The following is a 22,288-nucleotide window of genomic DNA, read 5'->3' as shown; positions in this document are numbered from 1 at the left end:
AATGACTTGGATTCAGGGATAGAAGGTATTATGGCTAAATTTGCAGATGACACCAAAATAGGTGGGAAAGTAAGTTGCAATGAAGAAATAAGACATTTACAAATGGATATGGACAGGTTAGGTTAATGGGCCAAAATTTGGCAGATAGAGTTTAACATGGATAAGTGTGAGGTTATCCATTTTGGTCAGAAGAATAAAAGGAAACTTATTATTTAAATGGAGAGAAACTTCAGAATGCTTCAGTGCAGAGGGATCTGGGTGTCCTTGTGCGTGAATCACTGAAAGCTAGTGTGCAGGGACAGCAGGTAATAAGGAAGGCAGATTCAATTTTGGCATCTGTTGCTAAAGGAAAAGAGTATAAAAATAGGGAAGTGTTGTTGCAACTGTACAAGGCATTGGTGAGACCGTACCTGGAGTATTGCTCACAGTTTTGGTCCCTTTACTTGAGGAAGGATGTAGTTGCATTGGAGGCAGTTCAGAGGAGGTTCACTAGATTGATTCCAGAGATGCGGGGCTTGTCTTTATGAGGAGAGATTGAGCAGTTTAGGCCTGTACTGGCTAGAATTTAGAAGGATGAAAGGAGATCTAATTGAGGTATATAAGATGCTAAAGGGGTTAGACAAGGTAGAGGTAGAGCGGATGTTTCCCCTTGTGAGGCATTCTAGCATGAAAGGCCGTAGTTCTAGGCTAAGGGGTGTCAGATTTAAATCAGAGATGAGAAGGAATTACTTTTCTCAAAAGGTTGTGAATCTGTGGAATTCACTACCTCAGAGTGCAGTGGATGCTGGGATGCAGAATAAATTTAAAGAGGAGATAGACAGATTTTTAATTAGTAACGGGTTGAAAGGTTATGGGGAGAGGGCGAGAAATTGGAATTGAGGCCGAAATGAAATCAGCCATAATTGTGTTGAATGGCAGGGCAGGATCGAGGGGCTGAATTGCCTACTCTTGCTCCTAGTTCTTATGTTTTGCGCATTTTATTTAAAAGTTGTCATTCAGCCCTTTATTTTTGCGTAACCAAATGTGAATTAAAAGAAAGTTTTTTGTACCTTCACATGACTTGCACATGCCTTTGTTCTCTTGGAAGGTTGGAACAATGGCCAGCCTGTGTGATCTTTGAGGAGAAATGGCTGACGTATGTGTTGAACGTTTGGAAACAGACAACAAGCAACATAAGTAGTTGGCTTGTGATGTTTTGTTTTTTATGTGGAAATATTTCCATAGGGCCAGTATAGGTAAGAGGAATGTATAGGTGCTGTCTGTTATCTCCTCCATCACAAGATCATGTGGGAGACCATGTGGGAGACCAATTATAACCTCAATATGAGAAACCTTATACACTTGTGGGTTCAACCACATGCATAAGTATATTTTAGAGTCTGACTTTTGCAGAATACCTTGGGCAAAATTTTAACCTTGGCAGGTGAGCACGTGCCTGACCTGTTCGAGCGTAAAATGAAGCGCGTGGATGTTGTGCGAGCATCCCAACCTCAACACGCATTTGCAAGATATTTCGTTTGGCAGGTGTGCGCCTTGCGGTTGGCGGGCAGGCGAAAAGGCCAAGTGGCCTTTGCACTTTTTAGGAAACCTCATCCATGGGCAGGCTGAGGTTTCCTAAAACAAATTAAAATAAAATGAAAAATTTAATTAATAACATGTCCCTGCTCATATGACAGAGTCACTTGACATTATTTATTTCTTTATTATTTTTTGGAAATGCTTCATCTCCCTGAGGTAGCACTGTGCCTTCGGGAGATTATGAAGTGTGCCCTCGCGCACATTTGCGAAGTTTGCGCTCGCCCTGCTCGTACTCCCCCACCGCCACTCGCGCTTCATGCTGGGCGGACCTTTATTGGCCCGCCAGTGTGAAATCGCCTTCCAGCCTCGATTGTAGGCAGTGGTCAGCTTCCTGACTGCTCCTGCCCACCACCGCTGAGCCCGCCTGACAAGGGCAAGATTCTGCCCCTTATTTTTGGTTGTAATGCACACATTGGTGAGACTCTTAGCCCCCTTGCATTGTCATGGAGGAAGCACATGTTTACTGAGGGTGCCTAGCATATATAATAAAGAAAATATGTAGTAAACTGATATTTATATGATCTTTTATATTCCATCTATCTCCAACATTTCAGATTTATATTTTTTCAGTATTTTATACAATGTTACTTCAGCATTCAAAAATAACATTAATGGTTTTAAATAGTACTTTTGTAGTACAGAACTTGAGTATTGCTGAAAAAAGACATGTCAAAGCTTTTCATCTTACTCTCATCAGAACAAGAATACCAATATAAGGGGAAAACAACCATTTATACCATATGGGTGGGATTTTTCCGTCGGCATGTGGGAGCGGGCCTGATACGCCGATGCATAAAATGATGCTTGATGACGTTGGGCGTGTGTCCCAACATCATCGCGCACCATCATGATGTTTCATTCGGCAGGTGCGCACCGAGTTAGCTGTGCGCCCGCTGAAATGTAAACAGCCAATTAAGGCCATTAAGAAATTAATTGAGGCATTTGCAAACTTAGCCCATCCAACCTTAAGGTTGGCAGGCAGGCGAAAAGCCCAAGTGGCCTTAAAGTTTTTTGGCAAACCTCATCCATGAGCGGGGTGAGGTTTCCTGAAGCTTTTATCAAATATATAAATAAATTGTCATAAATTTAAAAACATGTCCCAACTCATGTGACACAGTGACATGAGCGTTCATATTTGAATACATTTTTAAATCATTTTTAAAATTGTTTTAATATCCATTCAATCTCCCTGAGGCTACACTCTTTCGCACGCTGGCCCCGACCTGCCCTCCTCCCCCTGCCTGCAGAGGCAGCGCTGAGCGCTACTGGTTGCATATTACGCTAAATGGGTCTTAATTGGCCCACCCGCGTAAAATGGCGGTGCGGAGCCGATTGCCCCCACCCACTAGCCCCCAGCCCCCCCGCCGTAGAAAAAATCCTGGCCTATGTGAAGAGAGTGCTCATTAGTAAGCAAGTGGACCCTGATTGGTAGAGGCATTGCCATGGAGAATGCACCTTTGTTGGTGACTGATAGTTAACTGCCAGGCATTGTTTGAAATTTAACCCAGGCAGCTTGACCCTGATTGGCCAAGGCATTGACCTGAGGAATGACTCAGCAAATGGCTGTCCCTTAAACGCGGTGTCCAACATTAAATGTGATTCCATGATTGGACAGCATTTGTTAAATAATCCTCAGATTAAGAATTATGTTGACAATCAATTTAAGATTGTCAGTTGGGCTTGCAGTGTGGCACATTTGCATGTACTGTAAGCTACATATATTAACAGACAGGACCCTGTTCTTTGCAGACAGAAAGAACATGAAAGAATATTACGCCTGTCTCAGTTAAACAAAATAAGTGACAGCCATTCGCTGACTCATTCCTCAAGGAAATGCCTTGACCGATCAGGATCAAGCTACCTGGTTTAAATTTCTGACAATGCATGGCAGTTAACTGTCAGGCACCATCACTGATGCATGGCAACTTCTCTACCAATCAGAACCCATGTAAACCAATCAGACATCTCTTCTCATACAGTATAAATTGTTGTTTTCTCCTTTTTATTAGTATTCTTGTGAAGTGTCCTGATGAGTGCAAGATGAAAATCTTTGACATGTCTCTTTTTTCAGCAATATTAATGGTTTCATTAATTTTAAAAAATGTCCTATTTAACTGCCAGTGTACCTACAATTTATAGATTGTTTGTACTACTATAAAACTTTATTTTTGAACTTTGCCAATGCAAGTGATACAGAGCAGAAAGGTTCCAGATCCAACTGCTGTTCTGAGTTAGCCTATCTGCTGGTACAATTAGCTTCATTAACCCCCAGAGTGCGTTGTGAAAAATCAGCCTGATCTGTCTGATAACTGTAATTTCTGCTAGAAAATAGGGTGTTCAGTGGATATCTGCATTGGCTGTGATGATCTTACCTCAAACATTCAAATATTCCTGTCAAGCTCATGTGAAGAATAAGCACTTGGCCGAGATACTGGAGGGTTGCTACCACTTTTCAACTGTACTCCAACAAGAATCACTGATTTTGCAGGGTAATTTGATAGCAGAGAAAATCAAAGAAAATTATGAAGGGCAAAAGCAAACATCTTCAAAAAAGACAATTTTAGTTTTCTGTGTTATTAGAAATAAATTTTGTAATAACTTTGTCTTGTCCCTTGACTGTTTTTGGTCCTTATTGGTTTTCTTTAATAGTTTGTCTGAAAACTGAATGTGAGCTCAAGCTTGACAGTGGAGCATGGGCGTGGCTTTTGAAGTGTTTTAGGAATCATCTGTGTTCTATGTGACTCTCTTTATCCCAAGCTTCATTAGCGTATTTATGACCTGGAATTTATGACCCCAGTAGTGGCAAACACTGAGATATTCGCCGCTATTAAGGTGGGAAAGGATCTGCAACTGCTGGTGTGTGCATATGCGCAAGTTACTGTGGCATCTGGAAGTTTTGAATGTGTTTTTCAGTCAGTTCCGGGGTTTTACTTGGAGCTGGTGTACTTGGTCACCGCCTTTGTCCCCTCCGACACGGTGTGCTTGGCCAGTTCCCCGGGCAGCAGCAGGCGCACGGTTGTCTGGATCTCCTGGGAGCTGCGCTTGTTGTAATGGGCCAGGTGGGAAGCCTCACCCGCGATGCGCTCGAAAATATCGCTCACGAACGAGTTCATGATGCTCATGGCCTTGGAGGAGATGCCGGTGTCGGGGTGAACCTGCTTCATCGCTTTGTAGATGTAGATGGCGTAACTCTCCTTCCTCGACCTTCGCCGCTTCTTGCCGCCCTTTGCTACCGGTTTCTTTAAGGCTTTCTTCCCTCCCTTCTTGGGAGCTGGTTGGCATCCGGAAGTTATGGTACACAATATGCTCCTCTAATAATGACCTTGTTGAGCCACTCTTTAAAGTGGCTGGAATCCGTAGTTCATCAATTTGGGATGATTGCCCACATGTTATGCTCTTTAAACATTTTTTAGAGCTAATGTTGGCAGACATAGGGTCTGATCAGGAGCAGATCTGCCTTTAGAAAGACACCGGCAGCAGCAGTGTTGAATTTGATGGTTTTGTTGGATTTCTTTTTTTTTGTACATCAACTTAATTATAAATTTTCACTGCAATTTGCAACAAAAATATCTCCAGTTAAAATCTTGATGATCTGTTTGCAACCAAGCTGCAAACTGGATTAATAAAAATGTTGTTACTTTTTTTTACTTTACAAATATCCTAGAAGTAAAATCAAAGAGTAAATTCAGTAGAAACAAATCTTACCCAGATTTATGTCCCAGAGAAGTGGTGCAGTTAGTCATTTTTGAACAGAAAACATTCATTCAGTGAGCCCTTATAAACTAAAATCATCTAGAGAACCACACTGGTGCTGAAGACACCTACAAAGAAGATTAAAAGAAAGCATTTCTCCAACACTTGTCAGTGCAAAGAGCTGGCCCATCCTGTTGGAAAATTATGAGAGGCAGAGCTTGAAGCAGCTCAATTTGCTCAGAGAGTGATGCAGGCAAGGGAATGCAGTTTCTACTTGCCAAAGTAGTGGATGCAATTTTAACTTTAACCAGCTTAAAATGGTCACATTCAAAGATTTAAATCAAGCAGATTAACATCAAATGTCATATGACAATTCACCATCCTCCATACAAATTAATTTCAGGGACATTTCCTGTCCTGTTTAAGCATGATTGCCTTGGGGAGCTGAGGGCATATTTGCTTCTGTATCTTTTAGTAAAACCTGGTTTTCTGAAACACAGAATAAATACAAGAACCCTGAACCAGGCAAAAAAAGCCAAAGAATTATAGGTTGAAATTGCATTTTTTTTTATTTAATGGCTTAGAATGCACAGAAGGGGTTGTTTGAAATATGTGAACTTATGACATTACCTGCTTGGGCAACATGATCTTAGGAGTAAATAAAAACCTGGAAAAACTCAGCTGGTCTGGCAGCATCGGCGGAGAAGAGTACAGTTGACGTTTCGAGTCCTCATGACCCTTCAACAGAACTAAGTAAAAATAGGAGAGGGGTGAAATTTAAGCTGATTTAAGGGTTTGGGGGGGGTAGGGGGTGGTTGTTGGGACAAGCAAGCAGTGATAGAAGGAGATAACCAAAAGATGTCACAGGCAAAAGAACAAAGAGGTGTTGAAGGTGATGTTATTATCTAAAAGAATGTGCTAATTAAGAATGGATAGCAGGGCAAGCAAGGTAGCTCTAGTGGGGGTGGGGTGAAATAAGACTAAAAGGGCATAAAAGATATAGATAAATGATCGGTGGAATACATGAAAAATAATGGAAATAGGTGGGAAAAGAAAAATCTATATAAATTATTGGAAAAAACAAGGAGGAGGGGGAAGATATGGAAAGGGGGTGGGGATGGAGGAGGGAGTTTAAGATCTAAAATTGTTGAACTCAATATTCAGTCCGGAAGGCTGTAAAGTGCCTAGTCGGAAGATGAGGTGCTGTTCCTCCAGTTTGCGTTGAGCTTCAGTAGAACAATGCAGCAAACCAAGGACAGACATGCTGAGTTTTTCCAGGTATTTTTTATTTTTTGTTTTGGATTTCCAGCATCCACAGTTTTTTTGTTTTGATCTTAGGAGTAGTTCACATGAGTGTTTGAAACAGAAAAGACTCAACAATAAACACCCGCTAACACCATTAACTTATATAGGAAGACCATTAGTGGAAGGGATGAAAAGTGGGAGATGGCTGTTAATGTGGATTTAATAAAAGATATTGAGACTATTTATTCGTTCATGGGATGTGGGCGTTGCTGGTCAGGCCAGCATTTATTGCCCATCCCTAATTGCCCTTGTTCAAAGGGCATCTAAGAGTCAACCACATTGTTGTGGGTCTGGTACACACGTAGGCCGGACCAGGTAAGGGCGGCAGATTTTCTTCCTGAAAGGACATTAGTGAACCAGATGAGTTTTTATGACAATCGACAATGGTTTTGTGATCATTATCAGACTTTTAATTCCAGGGGGAGAATTTTCTCCCAGTTGGGCGGGAGCGGACACGCAGCTGACCACTGCCCAAGATTGGCTGTGTGCCACTATTTTACATGGGTGGGCCAATTACCTGTGTGAGCAGGGGGAGGAGGGAGAGTCAGGGCCTGCGCTCTTTCGTGCATGCACGGGATAGAGCACAGAGCTGCCTCAGGGAGATTAATTTAAGAATAAAACATTGTGAAAAAGAAAAATTACTCCAACATGTCCCCTCATGCGACGGTGTCACATGAGCTGGGCCATGTTTATGTATTTTAATAAAATTTTTAATTTAATTTACAAAGCCTTCATGAAACCTCATCCAGCCTGTGGATGAGGTTTCATTAGAAATGCGAAGGTCGCCTGTTCAGTGATAATACCATTATGCCACTGCCTCCCCCAAACAAAAATAAACAAAGCCCAGACAATCAGTTCAATTAGTTGATAAGTGGCCTTAATGGGTCTTTGATAGTTCGGTGGGCGCACAGCTGACTCCGGTGTGCACCTGCTGAACTGAAGAGCTGAATGATGCACTCCTGATGTCTCCGCACACCATTTTACGTGTTGGCATGTCTCTCCTCCCCCCCCCCCCCCCCCCCCCCCCCCCCCCCCCCCCCACCCCCCACACCAAAGCATGCCGCCCAGAAGATTCTGCCCCAGGTTTTTATTGAATTCAAATTTCACCATCTGCTATGGTGGGATTCAAACTCAGGTCCCAAAAGCATTACCCCAGGTCTTTGGAATACTAGTCCAGTAACAACACCATTAAGGTTGGACAGGCAGCGAAAAATTACACTTAATTGGTACCTTAATGGCCTTAATAGGCCTGTTAATTGTCAGCGGGTGTGCTGCCGATTCCCGTATGTGCCCACTGACTGAAACATCACGCTAGTGCGCAATGATGTTGGGATGCTTGCCTGATGTCATCGCGCGCCATTTTATGCTCGCTCGGGTTGGGCATGCGCCTGCCTGACCAGATAAAAATTCTGGCCGTACTTTTTTGAATCCAGCTTTCTTGCTTAGAAATGATAACTGCCTAGCAGCATTGATCAATGTCTATTCAAGGTTATAGCATGCTTAAAACACAAGCTGACAAATGCATTTTATTTGAATCAGTATTTGATCATAAATCTTTATTTAGCACATTGTCAATTATGTAGGATTTAGGTACAATGGGGGAGAATTTTCCCCATGTCAGGCTGGAGCGAGCGTGGGCAGTTGCGGACCCGATCGCCGCCATTTTATGCGAGTGGGCCATTTAAGGCTCCCAGGGACAGCGGGAGTGGGTGGACGGTGGCGGATCAGCAATCGCCGCCTGGTCCAGTGGTGACCCTGCGGCCTCTTTAAAGGCCAAGCTGCAGCTGATCCAAGGCTGCTTTACATGGCCAGAGGTCGGGGCCAAGTCCATATCCAGGCTGGCCATGCAGGAGGGTAGGGTGGGTGATCCATGTGCGCCCCGTTTTCCAGACAAATGCCTTGCTGCCCTCCTCGAGGAAGTGGCAGCACGGTGGGAGGTGCTCGTCTCCAAGGGCAGGAGGAGGGGGCCACCCCAATTGACTAACCGTGCGTGGGAGGAGGTAGCGGAGGTCATGAGCTCCTAAAACTTGGTGCTGTGTTCATGGACCCAGTCTGCTGCGTTCATGGACCCAGTCTGCTGCGCACAGGAAGGGTGAGTAGCATGTTGACATCGTTCATTTCACCCATCATGTCAGCTTTTCCCCCTCCTGGCGCCCCACCCATGTCTGACTGGCCTGAATGCAATGAGTCATTGATGGCATGTGTCTTTAGCTGGGTGGTCCATCAGATATTCCCTCTGCGTTGGTCAGCCTGAGAAGGTGGTGATGAGATGGGTTCTGCACCCACAGCATGTGGCGGATTGAGACCCACATGACTGTGGTGGGGGCAACTTGGAGGATCTGCACCCAGGCGCAGTGCTCGAACTCCAGGACATGTCGAAGTCAGGGTGATGACATAGCGGGAGAGGGTCTTCAAGGCGGCGTGGGACAGGTCGATCTGCTGCCCTCTGCGATCCATGTCATTGCGCTTCCTTGCTAAGGCAGGTTAAACTGTGTCCTCCCAAGTGTGATGAAGGCAGCATGTGGACATACCTGGCAAATTTGTGAGTGTGTTCGGCAGCAGCGGGGTAAGAATGCATTGGACCCCTGCAATGGCCAACTGGGCTTGGGGTAGGCAATCCCCGAGGAGAATCACTGTACAAGTATCACTTATCAATGCTCTTTTCTCATTTCCAGGAGAAGAATTCTTACAACACCGCTGAGCTGGTGAGGACTGGTGGTGGGCCAGCGAGGACTGGCGGTGGGCCAGCCCAGGTGGTGCTGCTTAGCTGCTTCGAGCAGGATGTCCTCAAGCTGGAGAGGCGCCATGCGCCCAGGTCCACCAGAGCCCGAGAGGCTGGGGTTCCACGGGCAGGTATGTGTGGCCAGCACTCATGTCACCAGTAGTCTCCCAGCAGCCATGGCAGCGCTGATTGCTGAGTAACATTACCGACATAGCTTGCCCATTGCGTGTGGAATGATGAGCATATGATGATCCAGGGGACAGGCATGTACATTGATATTTTCCGCACGCTAACTGATCGAATTTCTTTGCTCTTCCTTTCAGCATCAACGGCACAGGGCCGAGACCCGGAGCAGCAGGGGACCCCTCTGATACCCGAGGGCCATGAAGTGTCAATATCACCAGCGTCACACCATCTCTGCCAGGCAGGCACCAGTGCAGATACTGGCACCTCAGTGAGCATCAGATCTTTGGCTAGTGTCCTGGGGCACAATGGTGAGGGCACTTCACAGTCGCTGGAGGAGCTGGCAGAGACAGAGAGTGCCCATGGCGCCAGCAGCCAGAGGAATGAAGGGGCCCAGGCACATGCTCAATCCGTGGCTGATGATGAGCCTCTGGAGTCGTCCGCGATGCAGCCAACTCATGAGATGCGGCTGAGTGTGTGGGACCATCTGGTGGAGATATGTGAGGCTATGCTTGGCTTGGTGTCAGTGGTGGAGGAGTCAGTGTGGACCGTAGCCAATGCATTGAGCCTCATACTTCCTCCATGAAGAGAGTGGCGACTCTCATGGAGAGGCAGCTCCAGTGACAGGGGTTCCTGGGGTTGCGCTCGGACCTGCAATCCCTCATAGCGGCATTGGCCTCAGGTGGTCAGTGCTCGTGTGGGCGGTGGTTTGGGCACCATCTCTCCCACCTCAGTGCCCATTCATCTACGGTGAGCAGGGAAGGCTGAACAGACCTCACGTCAGTGGAGCAGCTGCCTGTTGTCTCTGCTGGCGCCTATCAGGGTGCTCCGGATGAGGCCGGCAGCTCCTCTGCCAGTGACTGCGGCACCCAGTGAGGCTGCGATGACTGGGAGATGCCAGCTGCGGAACTGGCAGCTCCCTCCCAGGTGGGGCAAGCACAGGTTCCACGGGCCAGAAGACGTCTGCCAAGGTCATCGAGGCCAACAGGACAGCAGAGAGAGCAGGCTGTCTCAGATGCCAGTGCCAGCGAGAGGGCATCGCAAAGACGTAGCACCCGCAAACGTAAAATTAAGACACCTTAGGTACACCCTGGGTTCATCACTGATAGTTTTTTGTTGGCCCCCATATGAGTTCCTTCTGATTATGTTTGCAATGTGACACCATTTTATTTGTGTTATGTTAAGAGACTTTTGTGAAAGCATTAAATTAAGATCGTCCAACATGGCTGGGGGTGCCTCTTTTCTTGGGCAGGTGGATGGATTCCTGAGATGTTATGAGTGATTTGTGTCATTGACATTTTTTGACTGGCCCATTGTCAATGCTCCTATCCTGACAGGTTTGGCACTAATGTCTCAGTATGGAGGCTGCAGCCCAGGCTTTTGTTGGAGGTCCACATGTGCTGTGCTAGCTGAAGGTTCTTTGGATTAGAGTGTCCTGGGTGTCCCTGCCTCCCTGGAGCATGTCTGGGTCAGCGTCTGCCCCTTCAGCATTTCCCTGTGCTTGCTTATCCTCAGACTCATTGCTGGACTCATCGTGTTCAGCCGCAGCCACTCCGTCTACATCTTCCTCGTCCACAGTGTCCCCCCTTTGCAGCGCAAGATTGTGGAGGGCGCAGCATGCAACCACTATCAGCGACACTTGATCTGGGGGGTACTGGAGTGCGCCCCTAAAACGGTCCAGGCATCGGAAGTGCATTTTGAGAAGACCGATGGCTCTCTCCACCACAGCCCTTGTGGAGGCGTGACTTCTATTGTAGCGCTGCTCAGCTTCTGTTCTTGGATGGTGAAGAAGCGTCATGAGCCACCTTCTGAGGGGATAGCCCTGGTCACCCAGCAGCCATCCATCCAGCCAGGCTGGAGCACTGAAGAGCCCCAGAACCTGCGAGTGTCTGAGGATGTAGGCGTCTTGGGAGCTGCCTGGGTACCTTGCGTAGACTTGCAGAATCTACAGCTTGTGATCGCACACAATTTGCACGTCCATGGAGTGGAATCCCTTCCTGTTGACAAAGGCACTGGGCTCACCTGCTGTTGCCTTGATGGCCACATGTGTGCAGTCTGTTACACCTTGGACACGGGGTAAGCCAGCAATGGTCGCAAAGCCTCTGGCTCGCTGTGTCTGGCTGGCCTCGTCCCAGTGGTAGTGGATGAAGGTCAATGCACATCTGAACAGAGCGTTTGTGACTTGTTTGACACAAGTGTGGACAGCTGATTGGGAGACACTGCAAAGATCACCTACCAGCCCCTGGAAAGAGCCGGAGGCATAGCAGTTGAGGGCAGCTGTGACCTTTAGAGCCAGGGGCATGGAGTGTCCACCCGCACAGTTATCTGAGACCTCTGGCCCATCACCTGATCGATAGTGTTGACTGTCTCCCTTGATAGACGGAACCTTTTTCGGCATTGCAGCTCAGGCATATTGAGGTAGCTGCTTTGCCACCTGTATACCCTAGCAGCAGGATAGTGGCGCTTTCCCTTCTGCTTTGGACTACCTCTTGGCCCTGCGCCCCTTGTGCTTGCACCTGTCCTCCCAAAGGTGGCTCCCCGGAGGCTGAATGTGCACTCCAGACCTCCTCCCCCTTCTAGCCCTTGCTTCCTCCTCACAAGAGGTGCCTCCAGTGGAGAGATCACCTCCTATTCCCAGGCTCAGGGAGGCTTCCTGAAACCTACAGGCCCCAAAACAAATCCTCACTGCAAAGTGCTGACCTGAAGGTTATAAGTCCAGTCCAAGCAGCTGGTATGCGTTTTGAACTTTTCCAGCTCCCACAGGCAAGTTTCACTAACTTTGGAACAGTAACTTTTAAATCTGTAGAATTGTGAGTCCACTGAGAACCTCCTCTCCCACCCGTGGATGAGCTTCACGTAAATTTCTGCTAGCCGCCTGCCCACTGCACCCCTGCGATGAGCCGAAGATCGCATGGGTGCTGCATAATCCCTGTCAATTCGAGCTTCAAGGGCCTTAAGTGGCCCGTTAATTAATGGCAGGCGCGCAACGGACATCATTGCGTGCCCGTCCACCGAAATATCGCGATGGCACGAGGTGACGTCGGAACACGCGCTCAATGTCACCGCACGTCATTTTATGCATCGGCGTGTTGGTCCCGCCCCCGCACGCCGACGGAAAAATAATTCCGTCCATAATGAACTTGCTGCGAAAAATATTTCCATTAAAAATAAATTTAGAATTGAATACAAAATACAGTACTTGTTACAACTTATGAAAAATACAAAATATTCAGAAGCAAACGTATCTATTTTATTGAGTCATTCATAATTTCATGACATTAGCAATAAATGTTGTTTTAACTAAGTTGTCCACAATAAATACCATCACAATACTGTAATTATGATTGTTTTAGATCACATGATATTTTATACTTTAACCTGATTTCCCCAAAAAACACCCTTAAGCAAAAATGATTTTCATGAGTCAGCTGAGCTACAAGTAGACAAACAGTAATTTAATTTAATTTGAGTTTGAATTGAAACTTTCCTCCTTTGTAGTTCATTTATTTTTATTCATTTACAGTCAACTAGTCAACCCTACTTCTGGGTGTAATTCCAACATCAAAGCTGAAGCCCAGCAATACAATAAACCAGTGCAATGTTGAAATGTGCAGACTCGTTCCAGGATTATTTGGTCCAATATCCAGGAACAAAGCATTGTGAGAACACAATAGATTACAAATATGGTGTCAAAATCAAGAAAAAGTAACACATATTTATTGGGTGTTGCAGATTGATTACTGCTCCTGTTTAAATTACTAACTTTTCAGTCATTGTTTATATGACCACAATGATAGCTAGAATTCTGCCATTGTAGAACATGCACTCAATCAGTTTTTCAAAAATATTTTCCCTAAGTCTAGTAAATACTATTGCATCACTATACACAGTGGTTGAAACAAATTAGAGAAAGATATTTTTTTCATTTTTGTCCTCTCATTTTTCTGCCGCTATGGACTATTCCCTTTCCAAGAAAGCAAAAATATATCTTAGCAAGTGGAACCATCATGACAGCATTATCATTTAAAAAAAAAAAGAGGTGAGGGTGTACATTACTAAAAATACACATTGGTAGCTTTTTTTCCTCCTTCCAAAGCTGTAAACCTCCACAGTTTGTGTTTTAAATCAGCTATTCACTTTAATGTCAATGGTCCTTGTTTAATTACAGCAGGACAGCGAGTACACATTTCTAGTTAAAATGTTACATATAAAGAATAATTATGTCCATTGAACATACTAGTGCATTTGCTGCCATCTATCAAAGCACTGGGAGTATCTGGGAGGATTGTGCAGTCTTAATAGCTCTGCATTTTGTACAATTACTTTGTAAGTGAACAATGTTTGCATTTTAATGTATAACACACAAATGTTTCTTTATGCTTGTTATTACTACTGATAACTTACTTTAAAATAATTTTTAAAAAACTGAGCCGCTTTCCTCCCTCCTCCTTAAATATACTGACTCACTCTGGTATACACTTCTATGGGCAATTGTTGCCCTCTTTATGTAAAGTCATCCATGCACAGTATCCAGTGACAATACCTGGATAGCAATCAGGAGCAGGAGCCCTGCCTGTTTTTCCTCTTGTCCCTCACCCATGAATACAGAGTGAATTGTAAAATCTACACTTGTGCCTGGCTGAAATCAGCTAACTCAATAGAGACCCAAATCAAAATTGGGATCCCTGTGGTCTGTGTGGCTACAATGAGTGGTATATTTATTTACTGAGCTATTACTCAACTAATTAAAAACACACCAAAATAGATTTTATAGTTTAAATAAAAAGGCTTTTAAGTTTGGCATATATTGCCATTTTCATAGTGCATGTCGCTACATTTGTCAACACTGGACTTAAATATGAAAGCTCTTAAAGAGAGGAATTACCTGGTTCAGGCCAATTGGCTTTAGCATACTGAACAGCTGCATGCACACTATAAAACATCAAAGTGTCCATCTCCTTACAGTTTTCTCCAAAGTACCCACCCCTACTTAGTGAATCAATCACTGAAGGATTACAGTTGGCCAGGAGGACTCTGATACCAATCTCATCATAATCCTTCAGAACTGTCTTCAATGTATTAATACCAACAGTATCTAAGAATTGTACTGTGGAACAGTCTAGAATAATGGTGTGAAAACTGTACACATTAGTAATCAATTTTTTGCTGACAACAGGCTGTTCTTTATTGATGTTGCCATTGAATGTTTTTTCTTCTTTCTTTTTTGTTTGCTTGCTTTCTTCCTTTTTCTGTTTCGCAATCTCCAAAGCAGGATTCAGGTCAACTTTTCTCATCAGGGCATCCAGAAAGAAATCTTTATTAGCATAATACAGAGGAGCTTCAAAACGAAAGATCTTAATTTGGGGAATAGGTGTTAGGTTATTGTATTCTGCTTGATCTTCATACAGAGTTGAACCCTGAATTTGACCCAGCAAAGCTGTTCTAGGCACTTGAGTACGAACGATGACACACAGAAGTGAAAATGTTACCCCTGTAAAAAGCCCTAGCTCTGTACTTATTAAAGTTACAGATAGCATTGTGACCCACCAAACCATAGTGTCAATTTTGCTCATCTTCCATTGCTTTGGCAGATCACGAAATTTCATGAGAGCTCCTCTTAAACTGACTATAATGATGGATGCTAGGACACACTTCTGCAAAGAGTAGAATACAGGGGCCAAGAAAAGAAGCAACATTAATACCAACACAGCACTGACAACGCTAGAGAGCTGGGTCTGACAACCACTCGAATCTTTAACAAGTGTTTTAACCAGAGTTGCACTAGAAGCATATGAATGAAAAAATGATTGAACTACGTTACAAAATCCAAGAGCATAGGTCTCTTGATTGGCTTGTATTGTGTATCCATGCTTTTTTGCAAACAACTCAGACAGTGAGATTGTGAAGGCAAAGCTGATGATTGCAAGTGTTACAGCATCCATGGCAACTCTGGGTAAGAGGTTCCAATTTGGAACTTTAGGGGGTAAGAATCCAGTTGGGATTGCTCCTGTAATGCTTGTACCATAGATTTCATTTAGATTTACAAAGTGGGATATTATTGTAGCTATAACTACAATGGTCAGCTCCATTGGGAAAGGGAACTTAAGCTTGTGTTTATATCGTTCTCCTAATTCTTTGGAAATAATTAGTAGAGGCATGCAAATTGCAGTTGTTATCAGATCACAGAAATTGGTTTTATGAATGTTCTTAAAAATGTTTATCCAAGTTACAACAACACTGCCGGGTCCATGACTACGTGGTAGTTTTATTCCAATGAGGTACTTGACTTGCATTGTTACAATGGTAATTGAGGCACCAGTTGCAAATCCATCCAGCAAGGGCTCAGATAGATACTTCGATACAAATCCGAGGTTGAAAACTGCCATTAGTACCTGGAACAAAAAACATCATGAGATGAGAACAGCCATGAATCATAATCATGAAATTGGGCATCTAACTCCCAAAAAGAAGAGATTAGCTTGCATTTTACATCTATAATACTTCACTTTTTAGAAATGACATTAGTAGAATCCATGGGCTCCTCTCAACTTTAGATCATGGTTGGTACAAGGCACTGGGAGAAGAGAAATAATCTTTTTGGCTGCCTTTTAAAATTTTGTTTAATTTGGTTTTTCTATTAAGAATGATTCAGGTACGTAATTTACTTTCCTATATTGAGATTTTAGTACTGTGTGTTTTCAAAAACACCTTAGAAAAATGTGGGAAGTGTAATGTGGATTATAAATGTGTTTATGAGCATACCAGGCCAAGGGGGCTTTTGGTAGCAAAATGTTCATATTGCAGTGTTTTACAAAAATATACAATATCTACTAAGCTCCTAAGTGAAAAAGCACTCTCTCCTCTATTCATAGGAAATTGTACAATATCATCCATTTGTATTCATTTATTTAGACTACAAAGAAAGAGAAATAAAAGAAAATACAAAGGGCAGGATTTTGCCCTTGGCGGGGGTGCTCATGGGGGCAGCCAGGAAGCTGACCACCGCCCATCGTGGCTACGCACCGCGATTTCATGTGGGCGGGCCAATTAAGGCATGGATCACAAGTGGCAGTGCTCAGCACTGCCTGTGTGAGCAGGGGGGGCGGAGGGAGAGCCAGGCCTGTCATGCAGTTCACGCATGCGTGAGATAGAGCACTTCAATTTCCCTGAGGCATGGAGCTACCTCAGGGAGATTGAAGCACTGTGCTGGAGAAGCTCCATGCTGTAGTCCATGCCTCCCTCTAGCTACTTGGTTTCCCATGGCTCAGATAATCTAGCAGTGTTAAAGCTGGAAATGAGATAAAATCTGAGGCACAAAGCCTCATTTGTATTTTTAAATGAGCAATCTACCTTCGTTGTAACTGGAAATGGACAGGTTCCAGGTGGCTTGGGTTCAGGTTTGAGATTTTTTACATATTAACACCCTGCCTACCCAATCCCCACCCGATTTTGTTGGTTTAAATTTGCCTATATTTAAGTGTGACAGATGTAGTTTGGTGCAGCTATGCATGTGAAATAAAAATACATGGAGGTTACTAAGGTTTGTAGCGGCCACATGAGGAAATCACTCCTTTCTCTAGCAAGGACTGAAGCCTTTTTATATGTAAACCCATCTTACTATTGGCTTTTATATTCTCTACCCTTTGAGATAAAAATCTAAAACTTCTATTAACTTTTTTATACAGCCTTATCCACTTGAGATGCTTTTTTAATTCATTCACAGCATGTGCGCTTTGTTGGCTGGGCCAGCATTTATTGCCCATCCTTAGTTCCCCTTGAGAAGTTGGTGGTGAGCTGCTATCTTCAACTGCCTTCTCTGTAAATGTGTACCCCAAAGTCCCTCTGCTCTTCCAGAGTACTAAGCCTACTTTCATACAGAGTATAATTTATTTTCTTTAAACTAAAGTATGTCACTTCACAACTACTGACAAATTCCATCTGCCATGTTTTAGTCCTTTCCCCCATTTTATCAGTATCCATTTAGTCCATTCCCCCATATTATCAGTATCCATTTGCAGAATGTGTGAATGTATTATTTTTATAATATATAAATAGTTCTTTGGTAGTGCAGAGCTTGAGTATTGCTGAAAAAGAGACATTTTTGTCAAAGCTTTTTTGTCTTGCACTCATCAATCCTAACTTAATAAGTATGTACCTTGAACAAATAGTTATTCACATTGGATGGCACTCATTAGGCAATTGTAATGGCCATCGGAAGCCTGGTGGGTCAAAAAGGGCTTTCAGCAGGTTGGATTTCAAAAGGGAAACTCTTTTGACCAACCTTATCGAGTTTTTTTGAGGGGGTAACAGAGAGATTAGACAATGGTAATGCAGTAGATATAATTTGCCTGGATTTTCAAAAGGCCTTCAATAAGGTGCCCCATAAAAGGTCAGAGAATGTGGAGTCAGAGGACAAGTAGCAGAAAGGATGGCTAGCTGACATCAAGATTGAAAACAGAGAGTGGGAATAAAGGGTAGATATTTGGAATGGCAGAAGGTGGGAAGTGGTGTTCCACAAGGATCAGTGCTGGGACCACTGCTGTTCAAAATTTGCAATATCCAAATCAAAAATACAAAAGTACAATTTCTAAATTTGCATATTACACAAAATTTCAGAGGGTGGTGGGGGAATAGTCAATAGTGAGGAGAACGGCAGAAGACATTTCAGTTCTGAAGAAGAGTCAATTTGAGTTGAAGCATTAACTCTGTTGCTTTTTCCATGGACGCTGCTAGACCTGCTGAGTATTTCCAGCACTTTCTGTTTTTATTTAAGCATTTGAGGGAGAAGGGAATAAATGGTTTCAGTGTTAGGTTTAGAGAAATAAAGATGGAAGGAGGCTTGAGTGAAGTATAAACACTGGCATGGATTGGGCCGAATGGCCTGTTTTTGTGCTGTGTATCCTATGTAATCCTATGAATATTGTTGAACTCGATAGAAATAAGGAAAACAATTAATCAACAACAACAACTTATATGTGTATAGAACCTTTAACATAATAAGCCATCCACAGGACCATTATAAAACAAAATATAAAACTGAGCTACATCAGGAGATATTAGGTGAGATAACAAAAACCATGTGAAAGAGGTAGGTTTTAAGGAGTGTCTTAAAGGAGGAAAGCAAGTAGAGAGGCAGAGAGGTGCAGGGAGGCAATTCCAGAGCTTAGAATCTAGACAGCTGAAGTCATGGCCACCAACAGTAAAACGACTACATTTGTGTATACTCAAGAGGCCAGAATAAGATGAGCGCAGATATCTCGGAGCTGGAGACAATTACAGAAAATAAGGAGGGGTGAAAGATTTGAAAACAAGGATGAGAATTTTAAAATCAAATATAGATATACTTGACTGCAGTCAGTAATAACCACAAATGAAATGTTCTGCATCAACTTCAAGCTACTTAGTGGTGTGTGACAAAGCTGCCTATTTTGAGCTGCATTGTAAAGATGCTTTAATTATATGATTTTATAAATCTGTTATTGCTTAGAAAGCTTAGCACAAATTAGCAGCTATTACCAAATCAAGCCAATTTAAGAATAAAATGTATTATAACTTTTCAAAAGAGCACATCTTGAAGATATAGTCCTGTCTTTTATACCGTGATAACTTTGTATTCTCTCCAACAATACATTTGCCATTGAGAATTGAATATTTAAACAGCAGTAGTTACGTGAATAATCATTGCTGGCTTGTAATTGCATTATATTTAGTTGGTAGTGATTATTTTTTACCCTGGTCCTGAGTGCAGCTGCTGTTAAAATTAATGCAAGCAAATATAATCAATATCGAAGGCTACACACTTATTCTGAGTTACTGTAAGGGAGTTAGAAAATTGAAATGATCGCTTCTTATAGGGTCAATATTACTGTGGAAAAATAGACTATGCGGCATCCAATAAATATAAGCTATTTTGATTTTTGTACTTTTGCTTTCAAGGTGGAGACAAGGGGAATTCTTTGAAAAGACTATTCCTCCAAGCATTTCTTTCTCATTTACTGTTATATCAGTATTTAAAAACCAGTATATTTAAAAAATAATTGATTAGTTTTTAAAATTCTATTTACTTTTGGATCACAACACCCTTCAAAAACACAGGAAGAACCTATTTATATGTTGTATTGGGTAGTTGGGACAATTAACTGCATTTAGCATAGGTAGTGCTTGTCAGTGGAACTACTGAACTCTGCCTTAATTGACTGTACTATAGCAAATTATCACTATATTGAGATGGATCCTGAAACTATAATACAAGGGAGTGCTTTGTTTTTTGGATTACTTTTTAAATTACTGTAAATTTAATCCAGTGATTACTCAGTAAGAAACTACCTGTTCACTTCTTACATTGCACTGTATCTGGAAGTATGAAAAGGGTTAGCACTAAACTTTTAATGAAATGCCTTACCTGATAAATACCACACATAAATGTAAGGGCAGCTGAAACACTGACAGCATAGCATTTTCTATCGCATTCAAGGTTCAGTGATCCAGGAAGGGTGAAATTCATTATCATGGTTGGATTAACGTCACTGATGTTCCAGTTATCAACATTGCCCATTGCTATTGGCGTCACCTTGCTGTCCTCTTCTACATTAAATCCAGCCAGCAGAAGCTCCCGATCAACCACTTGCCCCACCAAGAGGCATATCAAACTGAAAATGCCCACTGAAATATGGCGTGAAGTACCCATCAGAAAATAAATAATGCAGGAGAAGAAGGATGCATACAAACTGGAACTGGTTTCTAGACCAGCAAGCAATGCATATGCTATAGATTGAGGGACCATGACGACAGCAACAAGCAAACCTGAAATGGTATCGCCTAAGATCCATTCTTTTAGTTTGTATTTTGGCAGCCATTGGAGGACGGGAAAGAAACCAGTAATCAGAGTTTTAAGCTTGTCCAATGAACATGAGCAATTTTCTTGCAGCTTCTTTTCAATGACTTTCTTCATGATAACTTTTTCCTTCACTGTTCTTTCAATCTGTATATGAGATTCTAAATGAAGTTCCATTTTACACAATTGTTCTTCGTTTTCCATTCTTCTCATGTATTGTTGGATTGCACTATAGATGAGTAGTTCTAAAGTTCTGCAATTAAAAAGAACATTACTTCACACAGTGAATAAAACTGTGCTTATGCAAGGCAGCAGCTCTATCCAGTGATTCTTATAGTAAGTAAGGATTCTGGATCAGACAGGTATTAATTTATGTCTGGATCATAATTGCAGGTTACTAACATAAAGATGCTAAAATTGCAATATTTTGACAAAAAGCTATTCATTCAATGTAAAGCAGATTTTGTCTGGTCTTAACAAACAAAATGGGGAAGAAAATTTTGTGGGTTTTTCTAACCTACATTGAACATTGCTGCATTGAATAGATGGAAAGCTTTAACTACCAGGTTTAATGCCATGTGGAAAATGCTGAGTTGTAAAATAAATGCTGAATCTTCAAAATTATCACATGGAGTGCCATACACTTTAAAGACTTTATTGTCCTTCTTTAGCGAACCAATAACAATTCCATTTAATTATTAAAAGTATTCCTTTGAATTGTTCTTACTGAGATACAAAATGAGGAAAATATTAAAGCTGATCTCAATAAACTTTATAATACCTGATAGTCATAGAGCTGCGCTATGAGCAGTTTGACTTTTAACCAGCTACACCTGACGACATTACTTACAAGTTGCCACTTGTGAATTTCCTAAGTGTTAATATTGAGGACCATTTAAGCAGACCCCCTCAAATATCGCTAAAATTATATAGAACATCTATATCTAATTTATTATTAGAACCATTGAAGTTTAAATTACATTCAGCTTATTTTGTCTACATGGCATTTTGCTATATCAATTCAAAACAATAAAACTCAGTTATTATACTAATAACCAGTTATTTTACCATGTTATTTTACTGTCTTTTGGATGAGACGTTAAACTGAGACCTTGTCTGCTCAGGTGGATGTAAGAGATCCCTTGGCACTATTTCGAAGAAGAATATGGGAGTTATCCCCATTTCCCTGACCAATATTTATCCATCAATCAACATCAGAAAAATAGATTATCTGGTCATTATCACATTGCTGTTTGTTGTAGCTTGCTGTATGGAAATTGGCTGCAGTGTTTCTTACATTACAACACTCCAAACCCTCCAACACCCCCCCACCCACCCACCCACCCCCGGGATCCTAGTGGAAGGCCACTTAAAGGAAATATAAGGTACACCTCAATTGCTTACTTAAAAGCTTAAGTCACTGCACACAGGAGGAAATGCACAAGAAAATAATAACCATTGAGGATTTACAATAGGTGAAACCTGACTATTATAGAATGGGACAACAGTGAATCTACTGCAAAAAGAGAGGGTATGTATCTTGTGCTGTCATCAGACGGATAATGTCAATATAGGAACTTGCTCGCAGTGTGTAAACCTAATCTAATCTTGTAATTTTTGGGCATTAGATTTAACTTAGACTGTTATTAAGCAAAGCTCGGCTGATAACAATAATATTGCGATAATCTAGCTAGGGCTGCTTATGTTTACTTCTTTCTGATTTGTAATGAATATCTAGCCATTTTGATTCTTAATACTTAACCTTATGATGATATTAACTGTATTATCCTAAATAAAGGAGTTTTGGAGCCCTTGTGGCACTATGGATAGCGTCCCTGGTTCTGAGCCAGCACTCCGAGTTCCAGCAGCTTTGGCAAGGATGGTGCATTCATTATGAGCCAAACAGGTTGATTATCAACTTGTAAATCCTCCCAATGTACTCCAGTGGCAGGCGGTTAGAGCAGGAGAGATTC

The 22,288-nt window shown here is 42.5% G+C and overlaps 2 protein-coding genes across 6 annotated transcripts in view; one reads left to right on the top strand and one right to left on the bottom strand.

Moving 5' to 3' along the window:
• Positions 1 to 22,288, top strand: part of idua (alpha-L-iduronidase) — a 325,106-nt gene that overhangs the window by 27,245 nt on the left and 275,573 nt on the right. The window lies entirely within an intron of this gene.
• LOC121283949 (sulfate transporter-like) overlaps positions 5,228 to 22,288 on the bottom strand; it is a 73,155-nt gene continuing 56,094 nt past the window's right edge. Inside the window, exons 5-7 of the mRNA XM_041198765.1 lie at positions 19,884 to 20,568; positions 14,367 to 15,873; positions 5,228 to 5,238 (exon numbers count right to left, since the gene is read on the bottom strand). Coding sequence (XP_041054699.1) covers positions 5,228 to 5,238; positions 14,367 to 15,873; positions 19,884 to 20,568 — 2,203 coding nt within the window. The remainder of the gene's footprint in view (positions 5,239 to 14,366; positions 15,874 to 19,883; positions 20,569 to 22,288) is intronic.

This window comes from Carcharodon carcharias, chromosome 1 (assembly GCF_017639515.1).
Source record: "Carcharodon carcharias isolate sCarCar2 chromosome 1, sCarCar2.pri, whole genome shotgun sequence".
Classification (NCBI taxonomy): domain Eukaryota; kingdom Metazoa; phylum Chordata; class Chondrichthyes; order Lamniformes; family Lamnidae; genus Carcharodon; species Carcharodon carcharias.
This window is presented reverse-complemented; position numbering and strand designations above follow the sequence as displayed.